Raw genomic sequence first — 25,876 nt, 5'->3', positions numbered from 1 at the left:
ATCTTCCTCTCTCGTCTTCTGGAATACCCCTCCCTGGCTGTTTCCTGCTGTCTTCGCAGAATCCTGCCCCTCCGAGGTTCACCACTAAGTATTGGTGGGTTGTGAGGCACAGCCTTGGACGGCTCTGTCTTCTCTGGGGACCATGTGCCGTCCACTGGCCTTAACCGCTGTCCACGTATTTGCGGTCTCGTAACTGTCCTCCCACCTGTCCCCTGAGCTCCAGCTCCTGGGCAGCTGCCATTTCAATATCCCCACGGGGATCCGAACTAGCATCTCAGATAGAACACATTCCAGACAGAACTCCTGAGTTCTGCCTTCCCCTTCCCTCTCCCCAGCCCGCCACCCGCCAAGTTCACAGCGGCACCATTTGTCACTAGGGCCTTAGGGTGAACACTTGGGAAAACTCACGTGTTCTTACTGCAAATCCTCTCCACTGACAAGTTCACTCTTCCTTGGAGATCTGTCTCTCATGTGACCATGACATCGGACTGTCCCTGATCTGACCGGCTTTTCACTACTCCCACCAAGATCGGCCCAGCGGGGCCCTCACTCTCTACTTGGTTTCCTAGAACAGCCTCCCCGGCAGGACTCAGAGTTCTGTCTTCTTTTTTTTTTTTTTAAGATTTTATTTATTTATTTGACAGCACAAGTAGGCAGGGAAGCAGGCTCCTTGCTGAGCAGAGAGCCCGATGCGGGGCCCGATCCCAAGACCCGAGATCATGACCGAAGGCAGAGGCTTTAACCCACTGAGCCACCCCGGCGCCCCAGAGCTCCGTCTCCTTGCCCCCCACTGTCCACCTTCCACTCAGTGGCCAGAGGTCTTTGTAATGTGTGTTGGGTTAGGTTATTCTTCTCTGAGGGAAACCCCGCAGCGGCTCCTTGTGTAGCTGACTGGGAGCAGCACTTAGGACCACCAGGTACAAGGCCTGATGAGAACTAGTAGCTCTGCTGCTCATAACTACACAGAGATCCTCGTCAGAAACCCCCTTTCCCGCCGTCACTCTCTGTTCTTGGCCATGCTTTTCTTCACAATATATATTGTTGTCTGGTATTGTCTGGTATTTGGATTGTCTTTCTCTCTTTCTAGTACAAACTCTGTGAGGAGAGAACTTTGGCCCATGTATCATTCTGTCCTCATCACCTCAACAGCGGCTCACCAAAGAGGGTGCCTCTGCCCCCGCAGGAGCCATTTTTGGTTGTCACAGAGGAGGGGGAGGGGCTGCGGACATCTGGTGGGTGGAGGCCAAGATGTCCTAAACACGTCGCGGTGCTCAGGACAGCCCCTACAACAAGGAAGGATTGTCCCAGAAAGTCCGTAGTGCCGAGAAGCTCGAACCTGGGACAATGTGGAGTTGATTCCAAATAAATACATATAGAATGAAAGGATGATTCTTTCCTTTAATGTCATAAATGAAATATTACAGTTATACTTCGTTCTCATTTTAACTGCAAACATTATAATTATCTACTTAGTACCTACAGTGACTTGTCGTTTGATACGACAGTTGAGCCAGAAATTACTTTGGCCAACTCTCATGGTTCAGACTTACCTCCTGTCCTTGCAAACTCTGATACATATTTTGACTCAGTAGCACTGGGCTGGGCTGTGATCGCCTGACACTGTCTGGGAGCTTGAAATAGTTGGTGCCGAGCGGGACCTCTGTCCCGGGAGCACAGGAAGTTCTTCTGTGGCTTTTGCGTGAAGGCGCTTCCCCAGCCTTCGAGGCAGTGAGAAGGCATTCTGTTGCAGCATTCCAGAAACACATGCGAGAGGAAGCTCTGCCAGCAACATTTTCTCTCCTCAGTTTTGAGCCATGAAGAGAAAATATGTAAGGCTCAAAACGCTTTTAAATGTAGAAGGGTAATTCTGGAAAAATCTAAAAAAGGAGTGTTGGCTAAGTGGTGATGTTGCTAGTATCAGATGGGCAGGAAGCAGTGTTTTCTTTTTTGTTTTTTATAAAACTACATGTGAGGGCGGGGTCTGTCATCTTCTCTTGGCCCCAGAGTGGGTTTGTGCTTTTTAAGGAAACCACTTCTCAGAGAGGAAGGAAGGACTGTAACATCTTCTAGAAGCCTGCTTCCTGTCCTCAGGTGGAGTTGTTCTTCTAGTTATGATAGTTTATAATTGTCGGTGGGAAGCAGACTTATTAGTAAATGGAGCTGCTGGTAGAAAATAAATAAGGGGCGCCTGGGTGCCTCTGTCGGTTAAATGTCCAACTCTAGTCGTATTTTTTTTTTTTAAGATTTTATTTATTTATTTGACAGACAGAGATTACAAGTAGGCAGAGAGGCAGGCAGAGAGAGAGAGGGGGAAGCAGGCTCCCTGCTGAGCAAAGAGCCTGATGCGGGGCTCGATCCTAGGACCCTGGGATCATGACCTGAGCCAAAGGCAGAGCCTTAACCCACTGAGCCACCCAGGCGCCTCCTAAATAAGGCAGAAATGTCCTGCCCTGGTGGGGTTTACATTCTAGTCGTATTTTTTTTTTTAAGATTTTATTTATTTTAAATGTCCAACTCGATTTTAGCTCAGGTCACGATCTCAGGGTCGTGAGTTTGAGACCCTTGGCGGGCTCTGTGCTCAGCATGGAGCCTGCTTAAGATTCTCTCTCCGGGCGCCTGAGTGGCTTAGTACATTAAGCATCTGCCTTCAGCTCAGGTCATGATCCCAGGGTCCTGGGATCGAGCCCCACGTAGGGCTCCCTGCTCAGCGGGAAGCCTGTTCTCCCTCTCCCACTCCCCTGCTTGTGTTCCCTCTCTTGTGGTATCTCCCTCTGTCAAAAAAATAAATAAAATCTTTAAAAAAAAAAATTCTCTCCTCCTGCCCCTCCCCTGCTGTCTATCTCACATGCTCGGAAAAAAAAGAAGAGAAAAAGAAAATGAAGATGTAGACTGCTAACTCATCTATATGATGATGTATACAGTCTACAGAAGTTCCTGTGTTACTAAGTATTTTTTACCCAGTTCCCTGCATTAAGAACTAGAAAGCTCCATAACCGTGAGATGCCATGTGCCATCTGGACAGACCTCAGAGCAGTTGAATGACAAATGCTGCAGGGTATCCTTCATTCATTTCTGTCTTGTCCCCACATCCAGTCTCTGCGCAAAGCCCCCAGGCTGCCCTGCCAGGGCGTACACAAGGGCTGCCTCTGCCCGCTGCTACCGTGGGCGGTCGCCTCCTGCTGGGAGATCCCAGTGGCCTACTGGCTGGCCTTCCAACGTCCACCCTTGTCCTGTCCAAACTCGGGTAGAGGGATTCTTCGGAAACATAGGTCTTTAAAAGAAACCCTGCTGGATTTTTTCACTGCATTCAGAATAAAGGCCAAAGTTCCTTCCATAGCTTCTGAGAGAGCCCTAGATGATCTCATATCCGTTCACTCTGATTTTTCTCGTCTCTTTCCCTGGTTCAGCAACACCGGCCTCCCTGCTGCTGGACGCGCCCCAGCTCAGGGATTTTGCGCTCACTGTTCCCTCTGCCCGGAAGTCTTGTCCCGGTCACTCAGGCAGCTCCCTCCCTTCCCGTCTCTGCTCGGATGTTGCCTTATAGGAGGACTTTGGCTTTTGACTGTAATAATAATAATAATAACCACCACCCCTTGTCTTTGTAGTACTCTGCGCCTCTGAAATACTGTACACATTTTAATTACTTGCTCTGCACCTGCTGTGTGAGCTCTGGACGCAGATTGTTGCTCTGCTTTGTCCACTGCGGGGGTCGCTAGGCTGCGCGGCCCATGGGCGCACAGTCTGTACACGCGCGGGTCGTTGTGGGGCGAGTGACTGGCCGGCCCCCGAGTTCTCCAGGCCCGGGCTTGTTTGCCTCAGGTTGGTTTGGGATGAGAGCTTCGGTGGGGCCCCTTTGCAGTGGCTCACAGAGACGGACAGAGGCTCTTGGAGGAGCGGCGTGGGGGGTTGGGGGGGTGCCCGGTCCCCACGGTCTCGGTCGCGCTCGCCCGGCTGAGCCGCTGTGCTCTCCCCGCAGGCGCATGCCCAGCCTCCTGGAGTACCTGAGCTACAACTGCAACTTCATGGGCATCCTGGCCGGCCCGCTGTGCTCCTACAGGGACTACATCACCTTCATCGAGGGCCGGGCGCACCCGCGTACCCCGCCGGGCACTGCCGGGAAGGAGGACCTGCCAGGCGACAGAGCCGAGCCGTCTCCCAACGTAAGCTCCCCGCAGCCGCGGGCGCCAGGGGGTGTTGGTTACAAGACAGGGACGTGTCTTTGAAACTGGTCGTAAGAGAGTGACTTCACACCGCAGCCCCCGGCGCCAGCAGCCGCGCACTCCTCACGGGAGAACAAAACTGAGGTTTCTCCAGCGGTGCTAAGGGCAGCAGTCGCTTAAGTGTCTGCCTTTGGCTCGGGTTGTGATCTCAGGGTCCTGGGATGGAGTCCCGCATCGGGCTCTCTGCTCAGCGGCAGGGGGGTGGGGGGCGGCTGCTTCTCCCTCTGCCCCTCCCCCTGCGCGTGCCTCCTCTCTCCCTCTCTCTCTCTCTCTCTCTCTCTCAAATAAATAAAAATCTTAGGAAAAAAAAATAGGAGAAGCAGTGCAGAGTTCTTGAGTGAGAACGATGTTTTACGGTTCTGGAGTGTTTTACAAAAGAGCGGTTTGCCCGCAACTGACCCAGCCTGGTCTCCTAGGCCTCCTCCTTCCCCGCCTTTCATGTCCCAGCACTTCTGAGTGTTCTGTCCTCCTGTCCTGACCTCCCTCCGCCTCCCAAAACTGCCAGTTAACATCTCACTCCTCTTTAAAGGCCATACATCAAATAGCACCTTGTCTGTAAAAGTTTTCCTGATTCCCCCCAGTGACACAATTAACAGTGGCTGACACTTTGATGACACTTCCCACAGGCCGGGCCCTGCTGGGGACACCCCGCAGTCACCCTCTCTCGGCCTCACAACATGAGGGAGGGCTGTTACCTGCCCCGCTTAACAGGTGGGAAAACGGCCTGCGGGATTTGGCCAAGATGTCCCGGGCTCTAGTTGAGACCCAGGCGGTCTGAGTCCGGGGCCCGTGCTGGGTGGCCTCATAGCGGAATGTCAGCTTTACTTCCTCTGAGCTGTTGGGTAGATGCTCCTTTATCAAGAAAGGCTCTGAGGCTCTGTGGAGGCTGAGTTTCTGGCGGACGTGATCTGGTAGACTCCGAAAGTCCTTCGACAACTGGGCTGATCAGAAAGTCTCTGAGTCAAAAACGGGGGCTGGTATGTTCTTTCTGAATGTGGGGCTTAGAGCAAAGGACCACCTTCCTTTCTAAGTTATTACAAAATGAAGCGTGAATGAGGAAATGCGCACTCATTCACAAAAGCTCTTATTTTATCTCTTTGCTGCCATGGGACTCATTGTGTTTTGTACCAAAAAGGTGCTTTTGTCTTCATAGTTTCTATTACTGGTTAAATGTTCATTGGTAAATGCCGTGTCATGTGGGCTTGAATTTCAGACTTGAAATCGAGTACATTCAGATCTCTTCCATTGACGGTTTTGTGTCTCCAGGATGATCACTTAACCCTTTAGAGATCTCGCTGCCACAGGAGAAAGAAAGGATTAATATAGGTAGCTTCGATATTCTAGAATCTTATTCTGGAATACTGGAAAGAGGAGTAAAAGCTAGGAATCAATGTTGTAAAATAATTGGAGAATTTCAGGTGGTATAAACTTCTGAGTCAAATCCAAGAAAGCATAATACAAATTTATATATTCTCTTGCCTCACTCTGAATTTGTATGTGATCCAGTCTTAGGAAACGTGGCTTTTCCTCTTTTGGGTTGTAGGCCTCATAAATCAGAGGTTGTTGGCAATGGCAAATACTCTTAATCTATTATTTCCCTGTCTCGTCATATATTTGGTTTAAATTCCCTACGTGTAAGGTTCGTGCAGTAGAAATGGTGGTGACTTACAAACCACTCAAGGCATTTCGAGCTCTTTGTGCATCACTGGAGTGTGTGGTCTCTTCAGATCCAAAGTAGGACAGTCGGATCGCCAGTGGCCCTTTTGTTGGGGACCTCCTGATTGTTTTTAAATCAGATACAGGTTTGGGTGCCGAAACAAGGACCCAAATCACCAGGGCTTACACAAGGTCTCAGCCAGGGCCTCCACAGTGTCAGCGACCCGTGGGTAACGTGCGGCTGCATGCGTTGGGCATCCAGGATCTCCCATTTTTGCCCTCCTTTGGGTGATTCCCCCATTCCCACGGCAGAAGCTGGTTCACCACAGGAGCTGTCCACGTTGCATGGACCACGTGGCCACACTCAGCGTGAAGGGGGCAGCCACGTGTGGTCTTTAGCTAGACGTGCCCAAATAAAAATTCCATCATTTGCAGGAAGGGGCAGTGGGGCTCCTGGGGAGTACCTGTCAGTCTCTGCCGTGATGTTGGTAGGACTTTTCTCTGGAGCTTCATAGCCTCTTAGTGGAGGATCCTGCAGTCTTCTGCCGTCTTACAAGGGGGCACAGACTTGACTGCAGGTTTCTGGAGCTGGCTCGCACCTGGGGGCTGAGGATCCCACCTCTCAGGCTGCAGACTTCCTCCAGAGTCTCCCCATTTTCATTCCCACTCTTAGCCAGCCCCCTACTCTGGACCCATGTCCCTAAGCCTGGATCTTCTCTGGTTCAGTTTCCCTGAGTGTTAACGTCCAGCCTCCTGCTGGAAGGGTGGAAGGGTGCCCCCTTAGTAGGCAGGGAGGCTGTGGGAACCAGGGGGCCCACCTGGCCTCCCAGGTTTAGGTCCCCACTCCTGCCTCCCGAGCTACCTGCTCCCACATTGCCTCAGCCTTTGGGCGCCACCTGGTAGCTGAGATTAGGTCCACGCTACTTTAATTTTTGTTTTTAAATGGATACCCTAGAAACTTGCGTGTCTAGTCTGATGGTCACTGTATTGCCCATTGTGTCATTAAGATGATACACACAATTTTTTGATTACCCTGTGAGGCCATTTTTTTTCATCTCACTGCCTTGACAATTACAGTTTTTCTCTGCCTGTTTTAAACCTCACATGTAAAGCTTAGGTATTTGGGGGGAAGGGTGAAGAAGAGGGAGCCTTACTGGACTGGAGAAAGCTTAGAAAAAACATTGAGGAAAGCAAGAATGAGGGCCGCCGCAAAGAGGCCTCAGGTGCTGGGTACTTCCTAAGAGCAGCGCGAAAGCAGACAGCTTTCTCAGAAATGCGGTGAATATGGCATGTGCTTTGACTTGCCTTTGAGCCCTTTCTTTTGGCACTGTTATAGGAAGTGTGGAAATATGAATATTCATTTGCAGATTAGTTCATTTGAATACTATTCGACTACCAGGCGGGACACTCAACATCCTGGTGTTCTGTTAACGTTCCATTACCTGGATGCAGCCTTTCCCTCCTTCCACCTGTTTCTTTCCCTTGGCCGGGGCTGTAATCTCCCCTATACTGAGACTGAAATATTCTGGGCTACTAAAAATACAAGAACACCATGAGTTGGATTCTTTTCAGGTGATTTAACCTTACCAGGATATTGGAAAGAACGGCCCTTCTCCCCCCTCCACCAGAGTCTTTTATGTAAATCTTTTTGTTTTCTTAGGTGTGTAGTTCTTTTGGTTTTATCATTTGTGAACAAAATTGCATTAGAGAACTGTCAGATTTCAAGAGATACATTAAATTGCTTTTTGTAAAAATAATGTCCATGAAATATACATGGCATTTGGAAAATATAGGGAAAAGCACAATGGAAAAATATTCTGTGTGTGTGTGTGTGTGTGTGTGTGTGTGTACAATATGAAATCCGCTGCCATAAGTTATTCACGTGGTCATTTTTGTGTATTCACACCTGTATGCCTGGGTTTGCTTTCAGATATTTTTTAACTGAAAGCTTTGAAAACACAGATTGAGGTTTTCTAGTGTGACTTGAGCCCTCATCCAGAGGGAGCAGCTAGAAGGCTGGACATGTTCCTGCCGGGAGAGCCTGAGGGTGTGGGACACTGAGAGCAGCCTGGTTGAGGAGAGTTACGGAGCACATGCAGGTTAATCTGGCCGTGGTGTATCAGATGGATTTCAGATAAGGCTTACGAAACCTTGTCTTTTTCTTTGAGGTCGCGGTCATTCAGAAGCTCTTCGTCTGTGGACTCTCCTTGTTCTTTCACTTGACCATCTCTAAAACGTTACCCGTGGAGTATAACATCGACGAGCATTTTCAAGCTACAGCTTCATGGCCGACAAAAGTCGTCTATCTCTATATCTCTCTTCTGGCTGCCAGACCCAAATACTATTTTGCATGGACGTTAGGTGAGTTGCCTAGGAATGGACTGGACCCTGGACCGTGATCTGACGAGGCACGTCTTACCCGGTAGCTAGCGGGGAGAGCGCCCTCTTGAGGATTTGTGGTTAAAGACAGATTGGAAAAACGAGAGCCCTCAGAACAGACAAACTTTATAGCTCATATCCTAAATACAAGGGAATAGCCTAGAAACCGTTAGGGTATGCTACAAACTATTATATCAGATAACAACGAGAATGAATAAATCCACTGTTTAAAAAGATCCTAGTATATAATAACCTATACCTTCTGGGAGAGCATGGTGTATTGTGTGGATTCTTAAAACTCTCTCTTCACTTTGTTTACTGCAGCTGATGCTATTAATAATGCTGCGGGCTTTGGTTTCAGAGGATATGATGAAAATGGAACAGCTCGCTGGGACTTAATTTCCAATTTGAGAATTCAACAAATAGAGGTTAGTCAATCATCACAGTTGCCTTGTGATACTTTATGTACCATACTTTGCTTTTATGGGTTATGATGTGATGTCCCAAGAGATACTGAAGGCTTTTTATTACTAATAGTCATTCTTCCATTCAGCCAATATCTATCGATCATCGATCGGCCCGTGCACCAGGCACCGGGGCCCATTGAGTAAGATCCGCGTGATCTGGGCCCTCATGCTATAATCTAGAGGGGGCCAACGGGGCACAGAGGGATGGGTTGTAATCAGAGAGGTGTAGGGTGTGTGTGTGCTACAAGATGGGCTCCAGCACAGATGAGATAGCTCCGGGAGGGCTCCTGAAGCAACTAAGGTCTTAAGCTGAGTCTCAAAAGGTAAGAACCAGATTGCCAGGTACTCTGAGGAGAGGGGAACGTCCTGAGTGGGGGAGAAATGGCGTGTGGCTCATGTGGGGAGTGGTGACAGATGAGCCTGCAGAAATCCAGGGCACGCCCAGACACTTTCAGAGGCCATATTAACAGTTTGGAGGTCTTATAAGAGCGAGTATTGTGGGTGGGTTTTATGCAGACGACTGAGATGATCACGGCTGTGGTCTGGAAGGATCTGCCTGCATCAGATAGAATGAGTTGCCCTTGTGGGACAGAGTGGTCTGTTAGGAGGGTGTTGTGTTAATCCAAGGTGCTGGTGACCTGAATCAGGGTAGTGCCAGTGAGGCTGGAGAGTCGTAAACACCTGGGAGCGCCGTTCCAGAGACTCAGCACAACTCGCTGTTACACTGGCCTCAGCAAGAGAGAGAGAGTGAGGAATCAGGTCCAGAGACCGGGCCTGAGCCAGTTTTATGGGTGACGCCTTTCACTGGGAGAAGGAACAAAGAACAGACACAGGTTTGAAGGGAAAGTTGCTATGTGTTCAGGTTTCAGACTTCATTAAGTTGTCCAGCAAGCAAGTAAATGAGCCGACACACAGCAGCCGAGCTGGAGATCCTAATCGGGGAACTGTGAGCATGTAGCATTTCGGGCTTTGAAATGAGAAACCATGAGAGTAGCCACGAGAGCACCGAGAGAGCGAGAAGGGCTGGGAGCCACCTCCCACCCCCACCGAGCTCCCCAGAGCACCTGGGCTTGCAGGCCAAGCAGAGGCAGGCAGGTGAGGAGGAGGACCCAGAGAGAGAGAGCAGCAAAACCAGAAGGTTTGCCAGCCTGAGAGACTTATTCCAACAAGAGAAACGACCAGAACTTGAGGTGGAAGGTCGAGAGACAGGTGTGTCGGGTACCTTCGCATCCTTGAAGTCTCGTCACTCGAAGTGGGACAGTCAGTCAGTGCCTGTGGATGTGACACCCCAAGAAATACAGCACCGTCCCTCGGTGCTTGCCGAGACGGTTAGACCTGACTGGGTCCTCGATCTTGCTCAGTTTAGAGGGAATGTAGAGCACGCAGAAGTGAGTTAAACACCAGGTCCAGAAGTGGGGGACTCTGTAAGAGAAATGACCCATTTTTCCCCAATGAATAAATGACATGGGAAGGTGGGGGGCAGAGAGGGGCTGTTACAGCTTCAAGGAAGCTTTAGCCAGACGCCCTGTGTGCACCTTCTTGGGATCCCAGTGAACAGACCAACCGGAAAAATGTGTTTTCAAATACTCAGCGCTATTTGAACACAAAAGGGGTATTAGGTGATTATATTAAGGAGTAAGAATTAGTTCTGTTAGGTCTAATCTTGGTTTTTTAAAAGTCCAATAAATTCTGAGCTATTTATAGGTGAAATAAGGTGTCTGGTATGTGCTTTGAAATTCTCTGAACAATGTCAGTAATAAAATGGGGAGGGGGAAGGAAAAGCGGGTAAGTGTGGAAACTGAGTGACAGATACACAGCAGGTTTCTAACTTCCTGTTCATCATGGCTGCCCTGTGGACACTTTGAGACATGTTCTTCCTAATCAAGCCTCCATGAAACTCAGTACTGCATGTACCGTATATCAGTGTATATGCTTGTATGTACACATGTGTTTATACATGAAAAGAGGAAGACTTTTTGCCCCCAAGAACCGGGTTTTATCGTCTTGGGAGCAATATTGCCCTTGTTGAGAATGCACGGTGTGAGAGAAAGTGAAGAGTAAAGGAGTTCATTTTTCTGAAGGAGGGAATGGTGATCCATGTTAAATGCTGCTGAGACGTGGGGAGCAAGGAGGACTCACGAGTGCCCTCAGCTGTGACAACAGGGGAGTTTACTGAGGATTCTGGTAATAGTTTCCAGGGAGGGATAGGCATAAAAGCCAGATTATACAACTCTTAGGCATCTCTTACCTGCACAGGGAAGGAGACAATAAGGACGTAGCTGTGGGATACAGGTGGTTGAAGGAGGAGTTTTTGTTTTGTTTTGTTTAATTTTGTTTTAAAATGGAGAGATTGACATAGGTTTACCAGTTAGAGTATTTGAAGACGGTATGAAAATATGGTAGAGGGTGAGGAATCAAGGATTTTGGTGAGAGTAGGAAATGGACCATGGGCTTTAAATGGTGGGAAAGAACTTAAGATGCAAGGAGGACATGGTTACAGAGGGAAGAGGAGAGGTAGGGGACCGGAAATTCCCTCTGAGGTCAAGGGGAAGATTTTTTGGGAGAGGCTTGCATGGAGAGGCTAGAAAGCTGGGAAGATGGTAGTTAAGGTGGGGCCAAGGTTCCGGGTGGCCACAGGTGGTGGCCAAAGAGACACGGAGGTGAAGGGATTGAGAGACTGTGGCTTGATGGGACATCCAGTCCCCAGTGAAAGAGTCACTGAAGGGTCACTGAAAGGTCATTTGCATATCAGGAATGTCTGGGATAATTCGACGACAACCCCGATAACTGTTAACCTATAGGAGGAAATGTGAACATATAGGAAAAATTTATCTCGTAGATGGCTTTTACAATAAACGAATTCCACTCACACATGATGTTACTGTGTTAGAAAAGCAGTATTAAGGAAAGAAATCAGTACCCTACCATCAATGTCAAGTAACTTAATTTTAGCACAATAAAATGTTATTACTTATATTTCAAGCTTCATCATTTCGTGGGCCAAAGAAAAACGTTCTTTTGTTTTTCAGATGTCAACAAGTTTCAAGATGTTTCTTGATAACTGGAATATTCAGACAGCTCTTTGGCTCAAAAGGTATGTTCCTTCAGGGACAGTATTAGCTGTGCTATGGCGTCTGGTACTTGAGGTCAGGCTTCACTGAGCTCCAATTCTTGATTAAATTTATGGTGTGTTGAGTGATATTGTGACCTTGGTGTTAACCAGGAAGTGCTGCTGATAGTGCTAACAGTGTTCTAAAGCCAGAATCTATCAAATATGAGAACTTTTCCGCCTGAGCAGTGAACGTAGCTCTTGCTGGCCTCTCGGTCCATCCTCCCCGCCATCTCTCTGGGGTCTGGGATCACCAGTGTCCTCCTACTCTCATTCCCTGGAGATGTGGTTAAGTAAAAACAAAGTATCTACACAACCGCACTGCAGATGCCCTAGATTTTTCTGGAACAGTTCCAGTGTTAAGATATTTCAGTTTGACAGATGCTTCTGCATGTTAGGCACAGGATGCAAGGATGAGTCTGACAGAAGGACCCAGCTCCTGTAGCCAGAGAGTCCACGCTCTTGTTGAAAACAGGGCAGCATCACCTATATGTGCCCTTCCCTGTAGGGAGGAAGAGCAGGGAGCTTGAGTAGAGGTGGCACGGGCAGGGGGTAGGGGAGGGATTATGGTTGCTGGGATCTATGATAGGTGTTTGTCACATGGCCATGGGGGGAGACACAGGCAGCCCAAGCAGAGCAACATCTGTCAAGAACAAAGTTAGGAAATTATACAGAAACTCCCAGTGACTGCCTCCTTATTCCCAGTGAGACCTGTTACTCTGCCTCAAGTTTTTTCTATGAAATCTTGCACCGTGATGGTATAGCTCTAAGCACTGATCTGCATCAAGCTGTCTTTTTTGGGAATGTCCTTTATTTTGTGACAAGTTCAGCATCTTTATCCCTGGAAATACCCACTATAGGATAGTGTCACTTGTTGGTACCGTGTAGTCTCCCCATGGGCCGGAGACCACCCTAACTCCTATTGTGTGATTTTTGTTATTGTTGTATTTTTTAATTTTTATTTATTTATTTGACAGAGAGATCACAAGTAGGCAGAGAGGCAAGCAGAGAAAGAGCGGGAGGGAAGCAGGCTCCCCACTGAGCAGAGAGCCCAATGCAGGGCTCCATCCCAGGACCCTAAGATCATGACCTGAGCCGGAGGCAGAGGCTTAACCCACTGAGCCACCCAGGTGCCCCTACTGTTATATTTTAAATTCGACACCCATTGGGACACCTGTCTGGCTTGGTCAGTGGAGCACATGACTCTTGATCGTGGGGTCATGAGTTTGAGCCCCATGTGTAGAGATGCCTTAAAAAAATAAATTTGATACTGTTGGAATATCTTACTTTCTTCTGAGTACTCTACCCTTACAGAGAAATTTTAGACTAAGCACAGCCAGACTTGCCAGAAAGAAGTGTTGTTAGGTGCGTTGAAAGTTCTTAATTAAACTACAGTCATTAAAGAAAATTTTAAAAATAATGTAAAGTAAAATATCTTTAACATTAAAGATTTTTTGGTAACTCATGTAGATTTCTAGACACTGGCAGTGCTAATTTGAGCTATTACATATACCATAAAAAGATGAAGATCAAATTTATCTTCCTAGGTACATAGGAGTTTTTAGTAGCTGTCACTTCCCTGAGGTCACAGGTCAACTTATTGCTGATGTTAAGTGGCGGCTGCTTTCCTTGTTCCCCTCTGTCCTGTCAGGTATGAAAAGAATGATCTCCGTGGACTATCTAAACTCGCTCTGTGGTTTTCTGGCTTCTAGGGTTTGTTACGAACGAGCCTCCTTGAGTCCAACTATCCAGACGTTCGTTCTGTCTGCTATTTGGCATGGGGTGTATCCAGGATATTACCTGACATTTCTCACAGGAGTGGTGATGACGTTGGCAGCGCGAGCTGTGAGTATCCAGAATTCCACTTCATGCTGCGGTGGCGGGCCCCTTCTACAGACGGGCCTTGTGCCTGGGGCCCCAGCCCGCAGTGAGGTGTGTGCCTGGCGTGTTTGTCGAGGCCTCCCGGGCCTCCACACTTGGTTCATCTGAGAAGACTTGGTGCGTGGGAGGTACCCACAAAGCGTTCATTGTCTCGACAGAATCTTCCGCACGAGAGCTAAAAGCAGAGTTCAGTGAAGGGGGTCAGGAGAGTAGGTTTATTTTAGAAAGGTTTCCTGAAAGCTGTCACCTCTGAGTCCTCTTTTAGACGGAGAGTGGAGTATGGACAGTGTGGACGGAGTGGATGGGCCGTTCGCGGGGCGGCGGACATAGTTCTTTAGCGTGTTGGCCTGGGTGGAACCTGGAGTAATATTTTGGGAAATAGTTGAGAAATTAGGTTGGTGACATGGGTGGACAAGGAAGGAGGACAATGTAGCGTAAGTCCTTGAAAGTCAGAGGAAAATAACATGACAGAAACGGTGTTTCAACAGGCTTCCTACAGCACGTACAGGTGAGAAGCCTTCATTTAACAAACCAGCAGGTATTTATGCGATTTTCAGGTTCCATTGAGGGGGAGATGAGGGGAAGCTCAGAGAAATATTAACTAAGGGCCGTACCTTCTGGTTGTTGGTGGTCTAATTAGGGCACCAAGTGTATGTACCCATGTGTGCGCGTGCCCACCACGGGGCATGTGTGAGACATCCGTGGGTTTTATCATAAGTAACATAGTTGTTTCGAGGTGAAAGAAATCCTTCTGGTTGGGTTGACCCGAGGTGGCCTCATTAGGAAAGTTTTGTTGGATTTGGGCTTTGAAAGAACATTATTTCAAAAGTGAGGGAAGTTGTGATGGGCGTGGAACACAACATTCTAGGTGTGGAAATGACATTAGCAGAACCAAGTTTGAAAGTGCCCGGTGTGTTTGGAAATGACAAGTAAATCTGGCTGAAGCAGAGACATCATGAATACCTAAGGGGTGAATAATTCTGGAAGGGCAAAGGAATGCAGGGGCGAGGGTGGGGAGGGTTGTCTTAGAAGAACTTGGACACCAGACCGGGAAAGGGCCTGATCCGCATTCTGTCTGAGTACCTGGGAGCTACGGGAGGTTTTTAAGCAGGGGAGAAAGCGCTGAAAGCCACGCTTCAGGAGGACTGATTTGCCTTCAGTGGATGGAAGGGGAGAGGGTGGGCAACTGCTGCGGCCGTGAATCGGGCAGGACTTGGTGGGCGCTGGGATCCCATCCAGCTGCTAGGGATCATGGTCTCTCTGTGGGAGCTCCACGAACCGTGCAGCGGGTCACTTCTGAAAAACCTGGTGGCATCCTCGCAGCGGGGCCATGCTTCACCTCGGAGTGGGTTAGGCAGAAAGAGCAGGGAACACAGCGGAAGAGAGGACATAATGTTTGGTTAAGTTTGTGTGTTTCAAAAACTGACTTTTTTGAAGTGAAAAAAAAATGTTTAAATAGTAGTGATTAGGAAACATGTATCTTGAGACTAATGTGTGTTGTGGCCCTTTATTCCGATGAGTGTGTTTCGATCTCAGCTCAGAGCATGGCGCCCATCTGTCTTGCACAAATGCGGAGCCTAGAGGAGAGAGAGGGTGTCTCATTCTGTCATGGCAGGAAAAGTGAAAACAGCACTTTATTTACTTTCTGTACTTCACCAAATATGATTGAAGCAGCTCTGAGATTATTATTTTTAACTTTTTTAGAAACTATTAATGCAGCTTCAAATCTGCAGAAAAGTTGCAAAGCACTCCCGCGTGTCCTCTGCCCGGATTCCCGCGTTCTGCTCTCTCCCTGTCTTTTATACACGTGCGGATTCATTTTTCCTGAACTGACCTCTCCCGGGGTGGCCCCGTGGTTGACGTCCCTCCTCCAGCCATGCGTGGGATTTGCAGCCACTCCTCATCCCTGGAGCAGCAGACGCCATCAGTGTGATTTTATAAACAACGTAAAAGAGCACATGTTTATGTTCCTCTATTTCAGATGAGAAACAACTTCAGACATTATTTCCTCGAGCCTCCGCAGCTGAAATTACTGTATGACATTCTCACGTGGGTAGTGACTCAGGTGGCGATAAGCTACACAGTTGTGCCATTCGTCCTTCTTTCTGTAAAACCTTCGTTCATGTTCTACAGGTAAGTGTCACTCTTGCCGAGACGCAGGGGGAATCGCTTTGTTGCAAAGAGCGAGCTCTCTGCTCCGGGGGGGCGGTGTGGAGAAACAGCGCCGCAGCCTTACTTTCCGTAGCCTTTTCATCAGAAACCGGCAAGTCCCAAGCTTCCGATGGAATGAACGCCCTCAGAGGAGGGTGATATAGAGGAGTCTCAGCAGGGCAAGCCCACCTCGGATCTCTCAGAGGTTTAACAGGAAGGTGTGGCTTGGACGTTAACTAGACTTACCACGGTGATCATTTTGCAGCATGCACGTACATCGAGTCATTGCGTTGTACACCCAGGACTAATACAACGTCATAGGTCACTGTACCCCCGGTAAGGGCAGCGACATCGGGCTGGATGTGGCCTGCGGACTGGAGTACGCTCAGCCCTACTCTCTACACCGGGGGTCCGGGTGTGGGAGTTCATGTGTCCAAGCAGAGGCTCATGTGGCACTGGGGATATTCTGGGAGCGGAAGCAAGGAAGATCTTGTGATGGTCACGAGTGGGTCCTGTAGAGTCTGTATGCCGGGAGTTCAGGCTGCCAGACTGTTAACTACGAAAAGGAAAGGATAGGAGAACTTAAAATAAGATGAGCAATAGAGAATATGACAGAGCAGTTTAAAAAAAGAGGAAAAAAATGTAGCTTGTTCCTTACGAGGAATTGTTCTCTTAATTGCTGTAGTCAAAGAAAGAAAGAAAGAAGAATCACTTCTATTTCATGAATTTTTCCCTTTTTACCCTTTTATGTTTCTTACCCTTTTATGTTTTACATATGTTTTATGTCTTCTCTGTATTAGAGAAATTCTTGTTTTGAATTCCCTGTCTTACCTTCTCTTCTCTCCCTCGCCCACCAGATCCCACTCTGGCTGTGTTAGTGATATCTCTGAGATCAAAAATTCTGCCTCTCGTAGAGTCTCCATTACCCTAGCCTTCAGAACGATGGCACAGAGCATGTGGTCAAAAATTACTGCCGTAATTATGGCAATACTCGTACAGAAAGACCTCATGTAACTCCAGCTGAAATTCCCCTTTTCACAAACTTGTCCCATATATTTACATGTGTTTGAGCAGTTGGTTTGCTTTTCTGTCCCAGGAACTTTGGTCACAATCACTTGTGTTTCCAACTCTAAAAACAGCCCCTGTCGCACCTGATTGCTGTCTGACCTCAGGAATAATGCTTCTGGTAATATCTGTAATATCATAGCCTTTCTTTACCATGTGACGGCAGCCCTCAAGCGGCAATCTCCTCCCTTACTCACATAGCAGGGTTGGTGGGGGGGGGTGCTGGGGAGGTCTGTAACTTAATTAGGGACCGGGCACAGCCCTGGAGGCCAGAGCATTCAGGTCTCCACGAGCTCCGCCTTCTCTTTGTTTGCTCGCCGTGTTCGCTTCTGTGGATTTGAGAGATGATTTTCAGGTTGCTGCAGCTGCTAATAAGTACCTTTTTGTTTTTGTTCTGTGTAGCCATGGACTTATGACCCTTGCAGAGGAACGTAACACGATCCCTCGCATCGTGCTTTTAAGTGGCCTGGGTTTATAGGGGCTTTATAAACGCGCACTGGCCCAGCTGGAGCGCTTCGCCTGGGGGCAGTGGGCGCGAGGGGCCGGAGTGCACGGGAAGCGGGTGGACGTGCATGTGGGACGCGGGCCGTGACATTTCCACCAGGATGCCATTGCTAAGGATTCATTCTGAGAATTTAATAAAGTAAACTCTGTCCTTTTTCTTTTAGCTCCTGGTATTACTGTCTCCACATTGCTGGCATCTTAGTATTATTGTTGTTGCCGGTGAAAAAAACTCAGAGAGGAAAGACCACACATGAAAATGTGCCGCTGTCGCGATCCGAAAAGTGTGACGAAAGAGGAAATTCTTTGGGACAGAATAGTTTTTCCACAACAAACAATGTTTGCAATCAGAATCAAGAAATAGCCTCTAGACATTCATCATTAAAGCAATGAAGGGGAAACACTCTGATGGCTATTTTGTCTCTGTTAACAGAAACCAACCTTAGCACCTTCTCGAGGGGTTTGTGTTTGTTTGCAAAGGGACGATGTGGGGGGCGAATGGGACGGAGCTAGATGGGGAATTTCCCGTTGGCCGGAGTGGGACTGGAGTGAACAACCCCTCCCATGCCATGTCCCTGTGGGCCACGCCTTATCTAAAAAATATTTCCATTATTCCAGTGGGCACTCGGGACCTCAGCAGGTGTCCGTAGGGTCATACGTGTGCCCTGTTGCTGAATGTACGTTGCGTATCCCAAGGCACTGAAGAGGTGGAAAACTAACGTGTCGATCTGGGTGATTGAGAGAAGTTACCTTTTCCAAATGAATGTCTTGCCTTAAACCCTCCATTTCTTAAAATATTGTTCCCAAATGGTATTTTTAAGTGTAATATTGTGAGAACACTATTTCAATATTTGATGTCATGTTCTGTAAAGGAATTCTGGAGGAATTTGGAACAGGATATTTAAGAATGTGGACACTTTAAAAATGCAATAAACATCTCAGTATTTGAAGGGTTTTCTTAAAGTATCTCAAATGACTATAGTACATAGCGAAACCGTCAACAGTGATGGAGCCAAATTATGGGCAGCTTACTGTCCTGGAGAGTTTAATTACTTTGTGTCAGTCTGAGCCCATCAAGGGAGAATATCTTCAACATAATTAAAGGTTGGTAATGCGATATTTTAAGCTTATTTTCTTAAAAAAAAAAAAAAAGAAAGAAAGAAAGAAAAGAAAACTGAGCAAGAAAAGATGACAGAGGAAGGAAGGAAGGCATGAATGAAGGAAGCCCCATGTCGACCGGGGCGGGAGCTGGCGACAGGGCTGGGACAGGGCACAGGTGCTCCGCAGAAGTGCTCTCCCCCTTTCTTTCTCTGAGTTCTTTGTGATTCTGTGAAGACATAAACATGTAAATGACTTTTTAATATGCTGGACTTTAAGTGAAACTTAGCACACGTAGATTATATGGAATTATGGAGGGATTATGAAAATAGCCTTGGTAGATTGCATGAGGTCGTGAAGGAAAAATCACGGAGTAAGGTGACCATCTGTCTAATCACTTCCTTGTCCTTGACAGCATAACTCGGAATCGGGAAAGTCTTAGGGAAATGAAAGCTTACGGTCATTGGGTCTGACCCTCATTTTTAGAGACTAAAAGAAATTAGTTTCCAAACTCTTATTAAATTCTCACATTGAAATTTTGCTGTTAACTCTCTTTAATGAGTTTTAGATTCTGAAAGTAGAAAAATGTGCTTTTATCCTCTAGGCCATTTTCTCCACAATTAATCTCCCCTCCCGTTACTAGATGTCTCCTTTAATCCCACAGTCTTGGGATGTGAGGCCGCCTGGCGTGAGGGCTTCAGCCGAACGTGGTAAATCCCGGGGTCACGGGCTGGGAGAGAGGAGAATGGGCAGGGTCTTCTTACCCCGCCTTCATTTGACCAATCTTTTATTGGACTTCCCCTTTATTTGGCCAGTTTATTTTCTTTTTGCCTTAAATGTTTAATGAAATGTAAATTGTCTGTTTCTGGTGAGTCTGGTGAGTCTTTTTTTTTTTTTTTTAACTTTGTCATAAATAAGTTTGCACATGAAGTTATGGCAGAACAACTCTCTGGCTTAAGCTGTGTAGTTTTTCTTTCAAAGGAGAAAGGAACAGCAAATGTACTTGGGGCTTTTGAGATCTTAATCAGCAAAATATTGGTGTATCTTTGTAGAACGTTAGAAATATCCTAGTCTTTGATTACATAAAATTTTTTATTTTTCTAAAGGAAAATTTTTTCCACCTGCTGAGGTTAGCCATGCCCCATTACTTCCCAGAAAAGGATGGAGAGCTAAATAGATTTTCTGTATTTTTCCCATGCATTGAAATAAGGCTGGCTGTGTAATGTGAGAGGTCAGAAAAGAATAATCGTGGAAAGGATCTGCCCCCAAAAGGTCTCCTCAGTTTAATTAATGCTGCAGAGAATCTGATCACTATTAAAAAAAAAAAAAAGTAAACAAATTTAGAGTTTCAAGGACAAGCCTAGGCATGTCATAAGTGAAAACAAGAAAGCTTAATAAAACTTTTTTTCAGCCCATCTGGCCATTATAAATAATCCCTGTTTATTTCTACTACCTATGTCATTTCTCAGCCTGTAAACCTAAAATCATGGTTACCTGTTTCTTGCTCGGTGAATGTACTCCTAGGGCCGTCGTGCAGACAGCAAGATGGCTAAGAATTCTCCAGTTTCTTTGAAGATGATACATTATCTGTACAGTTTGACTGACTTTCATCCCCTTGGATCAGCTAAGTGTTCTGTTGTTGTTGTTGTTTTGTGTTTTGTATGAAAGGGGTTTTGGATAGCTTTTCTCTAATTTTGGAGAAATTCTAATCATGAGTGTGTCGTCCAGAAGAAAAACTAAAATAATTCCAATTCTCAGCTTGACTTTTCTTCTTGAGAAGAAACTCTTTGTGCCCTATGAAACGAATCTGCTCGGAGTGTGGTAAGGGTTACTGTTCCACTTCTGCTTACAGCAGGAGATTTGAAAACTGGCCTGTCTCCACATACTGTTAAGGATAAAGGGAGTCGTTGTACTGTGTGTTTCTTCTTTTTTAATCAACAGAACAAGATTCAGTACATGTTTCTCTCATTTCTCCACTCTTCAGTTGTCTTGAAACCACTCCAGAGATGATCGGTGACCATCATACTTACACTCTTGGTTCATTATTATACTACTCAGGGAAAAAAAATTGAACAAATATAATTATTCTTCTCTCAGATTCATTTTCTTGAAACAGTCGCAGTTAATTTGATGTATCTCAGCAATCACCATTTTATAAGTCATTTGTTCTCAGATTTGAAAATAAGCATTTTTCTTGGAACTCAGGGTAATTGGGGAAATTTACTTGACTTCTCAAATGTCCAGCCTAATCGGGAAGGTTTATTTGGCTTCCACAATGTCCAGCCACCACCAGATTTTTGGTTAAAGAGTATTTTTGTCATTGACCCCCACCATGTGTGACATTTCCACAGTTCCCAGTTTTCAGAAAAATGAACAGTCAAAGGATGGTTCTGGACAGTGAAGTTAACCTCATTGAAGCTCTGATTGTCCTGGGAGGAGACCAGGTTGTTCATCTGGCTCTGTTATTAATGCGTTCAGATTTGGGCAAGTCACCTGTCCTCTAGACGGAAGTTCCTTAGTAAGTTAAAGGATCAGTTCCAAAAGTGTATGACCGGTTGTGTTTGTAATGAGTGGGAACCATTAGCAAGATCTGTAAGAGTTGTGGGCAAAGGCAGATTTGTCGTCAGAACAGTTGTGGTCATTTACTTTTATTACTTAAGCTCAAAGCCCTGACTTTTCCAAAGGTTTTCTTGGCAACTGAGGAAAACCTTCCAATCCATTAAATCAGAAGGCACGGCAGCACCTGTTTCCACTGAAGATAGCCCTTAAAGTGAATCTTTGGTGGTGAAACAGTCTCTATTGAAGGAAACATGTTTTCCTTGTGCTTTCCCTGCTTGGTTGGTTGCTTGTGCTGTAGGTGAAATTGAAGGTGTTAGAAAATATTAGTACAAACCACCAAGTTTACTGGGCAGGGTTTAACTTCTATAACTTCTCAAATATTATTTCATTCAAAGATCATTAAGACACATTCAATTTAGTTACCCATTTTAAACTACAAAAGAAATTACATTAAAATTTTGCCATGAAAATAATTACAAAACTTATACTTTTTTTTATTCAAGGACTAGATTACATTTAGGACCAAAAAAATCATCCTATTTAAGATTCATCCCTTGTAAATTTTAATTTGTGTACTCATGGACAGCTCTGGACATTTATACTTTTGTGTTCCCTTGCTATAAACTTCAAAATTGTTAGATAATTCACTGTAAGAGTTCTACATTATAACTGAAAGAAAAAAATGACTGGAGAGAATAATTGTTTGGAATGGCACCTGTTATTGTGTCAAGGAAGGATTTGTCCGGAATTTTGAATATAAACCAGTATTTTATGGAGTTTTATTCAACCAGCAGTTGTCCGTCCTGGCTAAAATTGAGTACATCAGATTTAACATAGGTGCGGAGTTCTACATAACACTGTGAAATGTAATCTTAACTGCCCTCAAGTACCTTATTAAACGCTTACTCTGAACTCGGTGTAGATTTAATGAATGGCTGATGATTTCTACAAGATTCTGAGATGCAGAAAATTCTGCTTTCTACAGCCTCCTTGTAAAAGTGGGTCTGTATCAGTGCACGCTCCTGGTGCGCAAGGAAAAGGTTTGCTAAGTCACACCAGAACTTTGGGTTTAAAAGATCAGCCTGTTGAGGGCCTGCACAGTGCGTCTCTGCAGCCCTGTGTGGTCAAATCAATTTGTAGTAACTCTCCTTATAGAAGAAAATTTAAAATGATATTTTCCATGTTGGTGTTTTGTAGGAATGCTCTTAAAATCAACGACTAAGCTGCTTTTTGAGGCTCTCGTTGTACAGAGGGTGCAGCCAATGACATTTTAATCAGTGGGCTGCTTATTAATGTTTTTCATATGTTTTCAAATAATATTTATTTTAATAGATTTTTATTATGGAAACCCCAGTAAAGAACTGACAAGCTCTGTAGGTCATTGATTGGGAAGACTTTCTGGAATGGAGCCTGAAGGCACACTTACATGCTGACTAGTTTGTCTTGCCTTTTAAACTAACTATACTCATCTTGTTCTAGTAAAGCTTTTATAAAGCAAAAACAGAACAACCCCAAGACTACATAGTTCTATGAAGAATGGTATAAAGGTCCATGCAAAGTCCCCGTGGAAAGCTTACTCAATGGTGCAAAGCCACCCCTCCACTCCTGGTTTATCAGATTTCGCTACTGTAAGAAGAAGTGGAAATATAATGAGAAACTGAAAGACACAGAGCGACAGCAGCAGAGTGACTGACCATTTTCCTAATAACACGTTTGAGATGGAAAAAGTGACAGGCTGCCTTTGGCGGGAGTTGTAAATGACTGTAGCCTGCCCTGTCTCTATTTTGGGGTAACTTCTTTGAGAAATTAATTTGGTAATATCCCTTTTTGTCCTTGCCTGCTAAAGGACAAACACATGAGAAGAGTTTGACAGACTTTATAAAATAGGCCTCTTCCCAATTTGAAGTAGTTTTGGTTCTATAGCTGCAGATTTTGTCCACAAAGTACACCTTCCCCTGACTTTTGGTCACAAGGAGAAAGGAATCCAACATCCCGCCCAAACATGTCCCAAGCCGGTCTCCATCTCTGTCCCCTGGGCGCGACTGCCTCTCAGAACCAGGAGGGTACCCTATAAAACAATAGGGATGAAAGTAAAACCTAATTAAGGTGACCCAAGAGAAGCCCTTCCACATGCAGAGTGAGACGGCGTGAGCTCATTCCTGCCTGCCCTCTGAGAGCCCTGTCGTGGTCTCTGCCCAGGAGTGCTGGGACAGTCCCCCCAGCGCGAGGAGGGCCCCGGTTCCCGCAGCCGGCCTTGACCGCGCCTGTCGGCCCTCCCTGGGTGAGACCAGCACGTGGTGTTCTGTGCTTCTTTGTTGTCATTATTCCAAAATATTTTTTTAAAGAAGTGTTATTTTTCAACAGACCCATAAATTAGCACTTGTTGTATGGTTCTCAGTTTAAACCACCCCTGTGTCCGTTAGCCGGTGATGTGATGGTTCCATGACTGCTCATTTCCAAGCCGTGTCCTCAGCGCCGCGCTGCAGGCTTATTGCTGGGTTTTAAAGATGTTTTTAACTTACACATAAATGTTCTTTTCTAATCTGTGTGTCTTTAAAGATGATTAAAACTGTAGTTTAAAAATACATGTGCGTGCATGTGTGTTTCCTAATTCCAGAGGCTTTAAATTCCGCCTGTAGGACTGAATACTGGGCCTGTCCCATCATGAGAGGTGAGATGCTCTGTTTTTACTAAAGGATTCTTCAATATGATAATTTTCTAAGGCGTTGTTGACTCTTTAACTGCTTAAAAATTATTTAAAACAAACTGTAGTCACATTGTAAGCACTTGGGGAGGCAATTCAAACAACCTCAAATTAGGGGCGCCGGCTGGCTCAGTCGATAGAAGGTGGGACTCTTGATCTCAGGGTCATGAGTTCAAGCCCCACATTGGGTGTAGAACTTACTTTAAAAAACAAAACCAGGGGCACCTGGGTGGCTCAGTGGGTTAAAGCCTCTGTCTTGCGGCCCAGAGCCCCACATCGGCCTCTCTGCTCAGGAGGGAGCCTGCTTCCCTTCCTCTTTCTCTGCCTGCCTCTCTGCCTACTTGTGATCTTTGTCTGTCAAATAAATAAATAAAATCTTTAAAACAAACAACAAAAAACAAAACCAGGGCGCCTGGGTGGCTCAGTTGTTTAAGCGTCTGCTTTCGGCTCAGGTCATGATCCTGGAGTCTTGGGATCGAGTCCCGAATCAGGCTCCCTGCTCAGCAGGTCTGCTTCTCCCTCTGACCTTCCCCCTCTCATGCTCTCTCTCTTTCTCTCTCTCTCTCCCAAATAAATAAATAAAATCTTAAATAAAAATAAAAAACCAAACCAAACCCTTATACCCATATAGGGTATCTATAGCAGAGCACAAGGAGTCAGCCCCATGAGGTTCCTGTGCCATGATTCCAACCTGGAATGTGTTTCCAGAGGCTCTTCTGGACTCTGCCATGACTGTTGTGGAGGAAACCTCTGTTAATGTGGACCGTTGTACAAAGATGTTAGGCTGAACATGTCCAAGACAATCCCATCTTGGTCTTTCTCGCTGGAAGACAGATTGTGATGACAGTTTTAATGACCCCATTTTGAGATTCAGGGCTGTGCTGAAATTGGGCCATGACCGAGAACAGTAGGGATGCAGCAGCCAGAGCTGCCTGCCGGCCCATCCTTTCCCCGTGTATATCCTGACAAGCGCGACAGCGTGGGTCACTGAATTGACTTCACGGTATGGAAGACCCCCTATTTCACATAGATGGACATCGTAATGTATTTTATCTTTTTCTTTGAGCTGTTCATTCCACAATTATTTAATGACTTCCCACCCACGTGCTGGTAGCTACAAAATAAACCACTGGCCTTGGCTTCAGGAAGCTAATCAGTGATCACCACAGAGTACAGTAAGTGCTTTATTCCAGGCGTGCACAAAGGGCCTTTGGAATCGGGAGGGGTGGGGAGTGGGGGGCGGGGGGCGAGGCGGGGATCGCGGGGCAAAAAGCCCCGCTGTCGGTTTGTGAGGAAGCCTTCTGCTGGCTGGGAGAGCGCTGGCAGGGGCTCTGATGAGAGGAAGAAGAAAAGCGCAGGTCGGGAATGTCACAGTGTTGCACACAAATAGGAGAAAGCAGTTTAGACCCACTGTGTGCCAACTGTCCAACAATAACGTATCTTCCCTCCAATCAGAAAAAGGCATAATGGGAAAAATGGAATTTAGACAATTTTTTTAAAAAAAATAAAACTTTGCGAAATATTTCAAGGGTATAGTCCACTACAGAGCAGCTCGGATCGAACAGGTGCTTCCACCACAGTAGATTCAAAATGTGCCTTTTTTTCCCTTTTTTTAATAAAAAGCACACTGCCCATAAGGCCAGCATCCCTTTCCCTCCTCCCTGTCTTGGATATAACAACTGTGTCCATATGAACCTCTTTTGGTCAGCTTTTCATTTGGTTGCCTTTCTTTTGAACTTAGCTGTGTGACTTTAAAAATAATTCTGTGTTCTGTTTCGTGTAGCTGCTCTAGGTACCTCTAGCAAGATGGCCTGTGTTGGCTCAGGCTGCTCCTAGGGCCAGATGCCAGCTCAGACTGGTAATGTCATTAAAATACTGCAGTTCTCCCTCCTGGTAAAATCTTTCCTATTTTCCTATGACGTGTCTTTTATTTTTCAAATACGCTTTTGTTTTGTGCTTGTGTGATCTCTTCGTGTCCCACCCTTCAGAGCAATACCAATGGCGTCCATTAGCACAGGCTGAGACCCACGGTCCGGAGGAAGGCAGGTCCTGATCTGCCGGCCAGGGCGGAATGGGGTGCCCTGCA

General features: G+C 46.3%; 1 protein-coding gene across 4 annotated transcripts in view; it reads left to right on the top strand.

Annotated features, from left to right (window-relative positions):
• Positions 1-18,379, top strand: part of MBOAT2 (membrane bound O-acyltransferase domain containing 2) — a 119,651-nt gene extending 101,272 nt beyond the window's left edge. For all 4 annotated transcript variants that reach the window (XM_032866805.1, XM_032866804.1, XM_032866802.1 and 1 more), the window contains 7 exons: positions 3,977-4,160; positions 8,045-8,237; positions 8,580-8,683; positions 11,752-11,816; positions 13,544-13,676; positions 15,694-15,845; positions 17,597-18,379. In XM_032866805.1, coding sequence (XP_032722696.1) covers positions 3,977-4,160; positions 8,045-8,237; positions 8,580-8,683; positions 11,752-11,816; positions 13,544-13,676; positions 15,694-15,845; positions 17,597-17,822 — 1,057 coding nt within the window. In that variant the 3' untranslated portion in view covers positions 17,823-18,379. The remainder of the gene's footprint in view (positions 1-3,976; positions 4,161-8,044; positions 8,238-8,579; positions 8,684-11,751; positions 11,817-13,543; positions 13,677-15,693; positions 15,846-17,596) is intronic.
• The last annotated feature ends 7,497 nt before the right edge of the window (positions 18,380-25,876 follow it).

Source organism: Lontra canadensis, unplaced genomic scaffold (assembly GCF_010015895.1).
Source record: "Lontra canadensis isolate GAN:19392208 unplaced genomic scaffold, GSC_riverotter_1.0 scaffold32, whole genome shotgun sequence".
In the NCBI taxonomy this organism is placed as follows: Eukaryota; Metazoa; Chordata; class Mammalia; order Carnivora; family Mustelidae; genus Lontra; species Lontra canadensis.
Note: the sequence above shows the minus strand (reverse complement) of the source record. Positions and strands in the feature narration are given on the sequence as shown.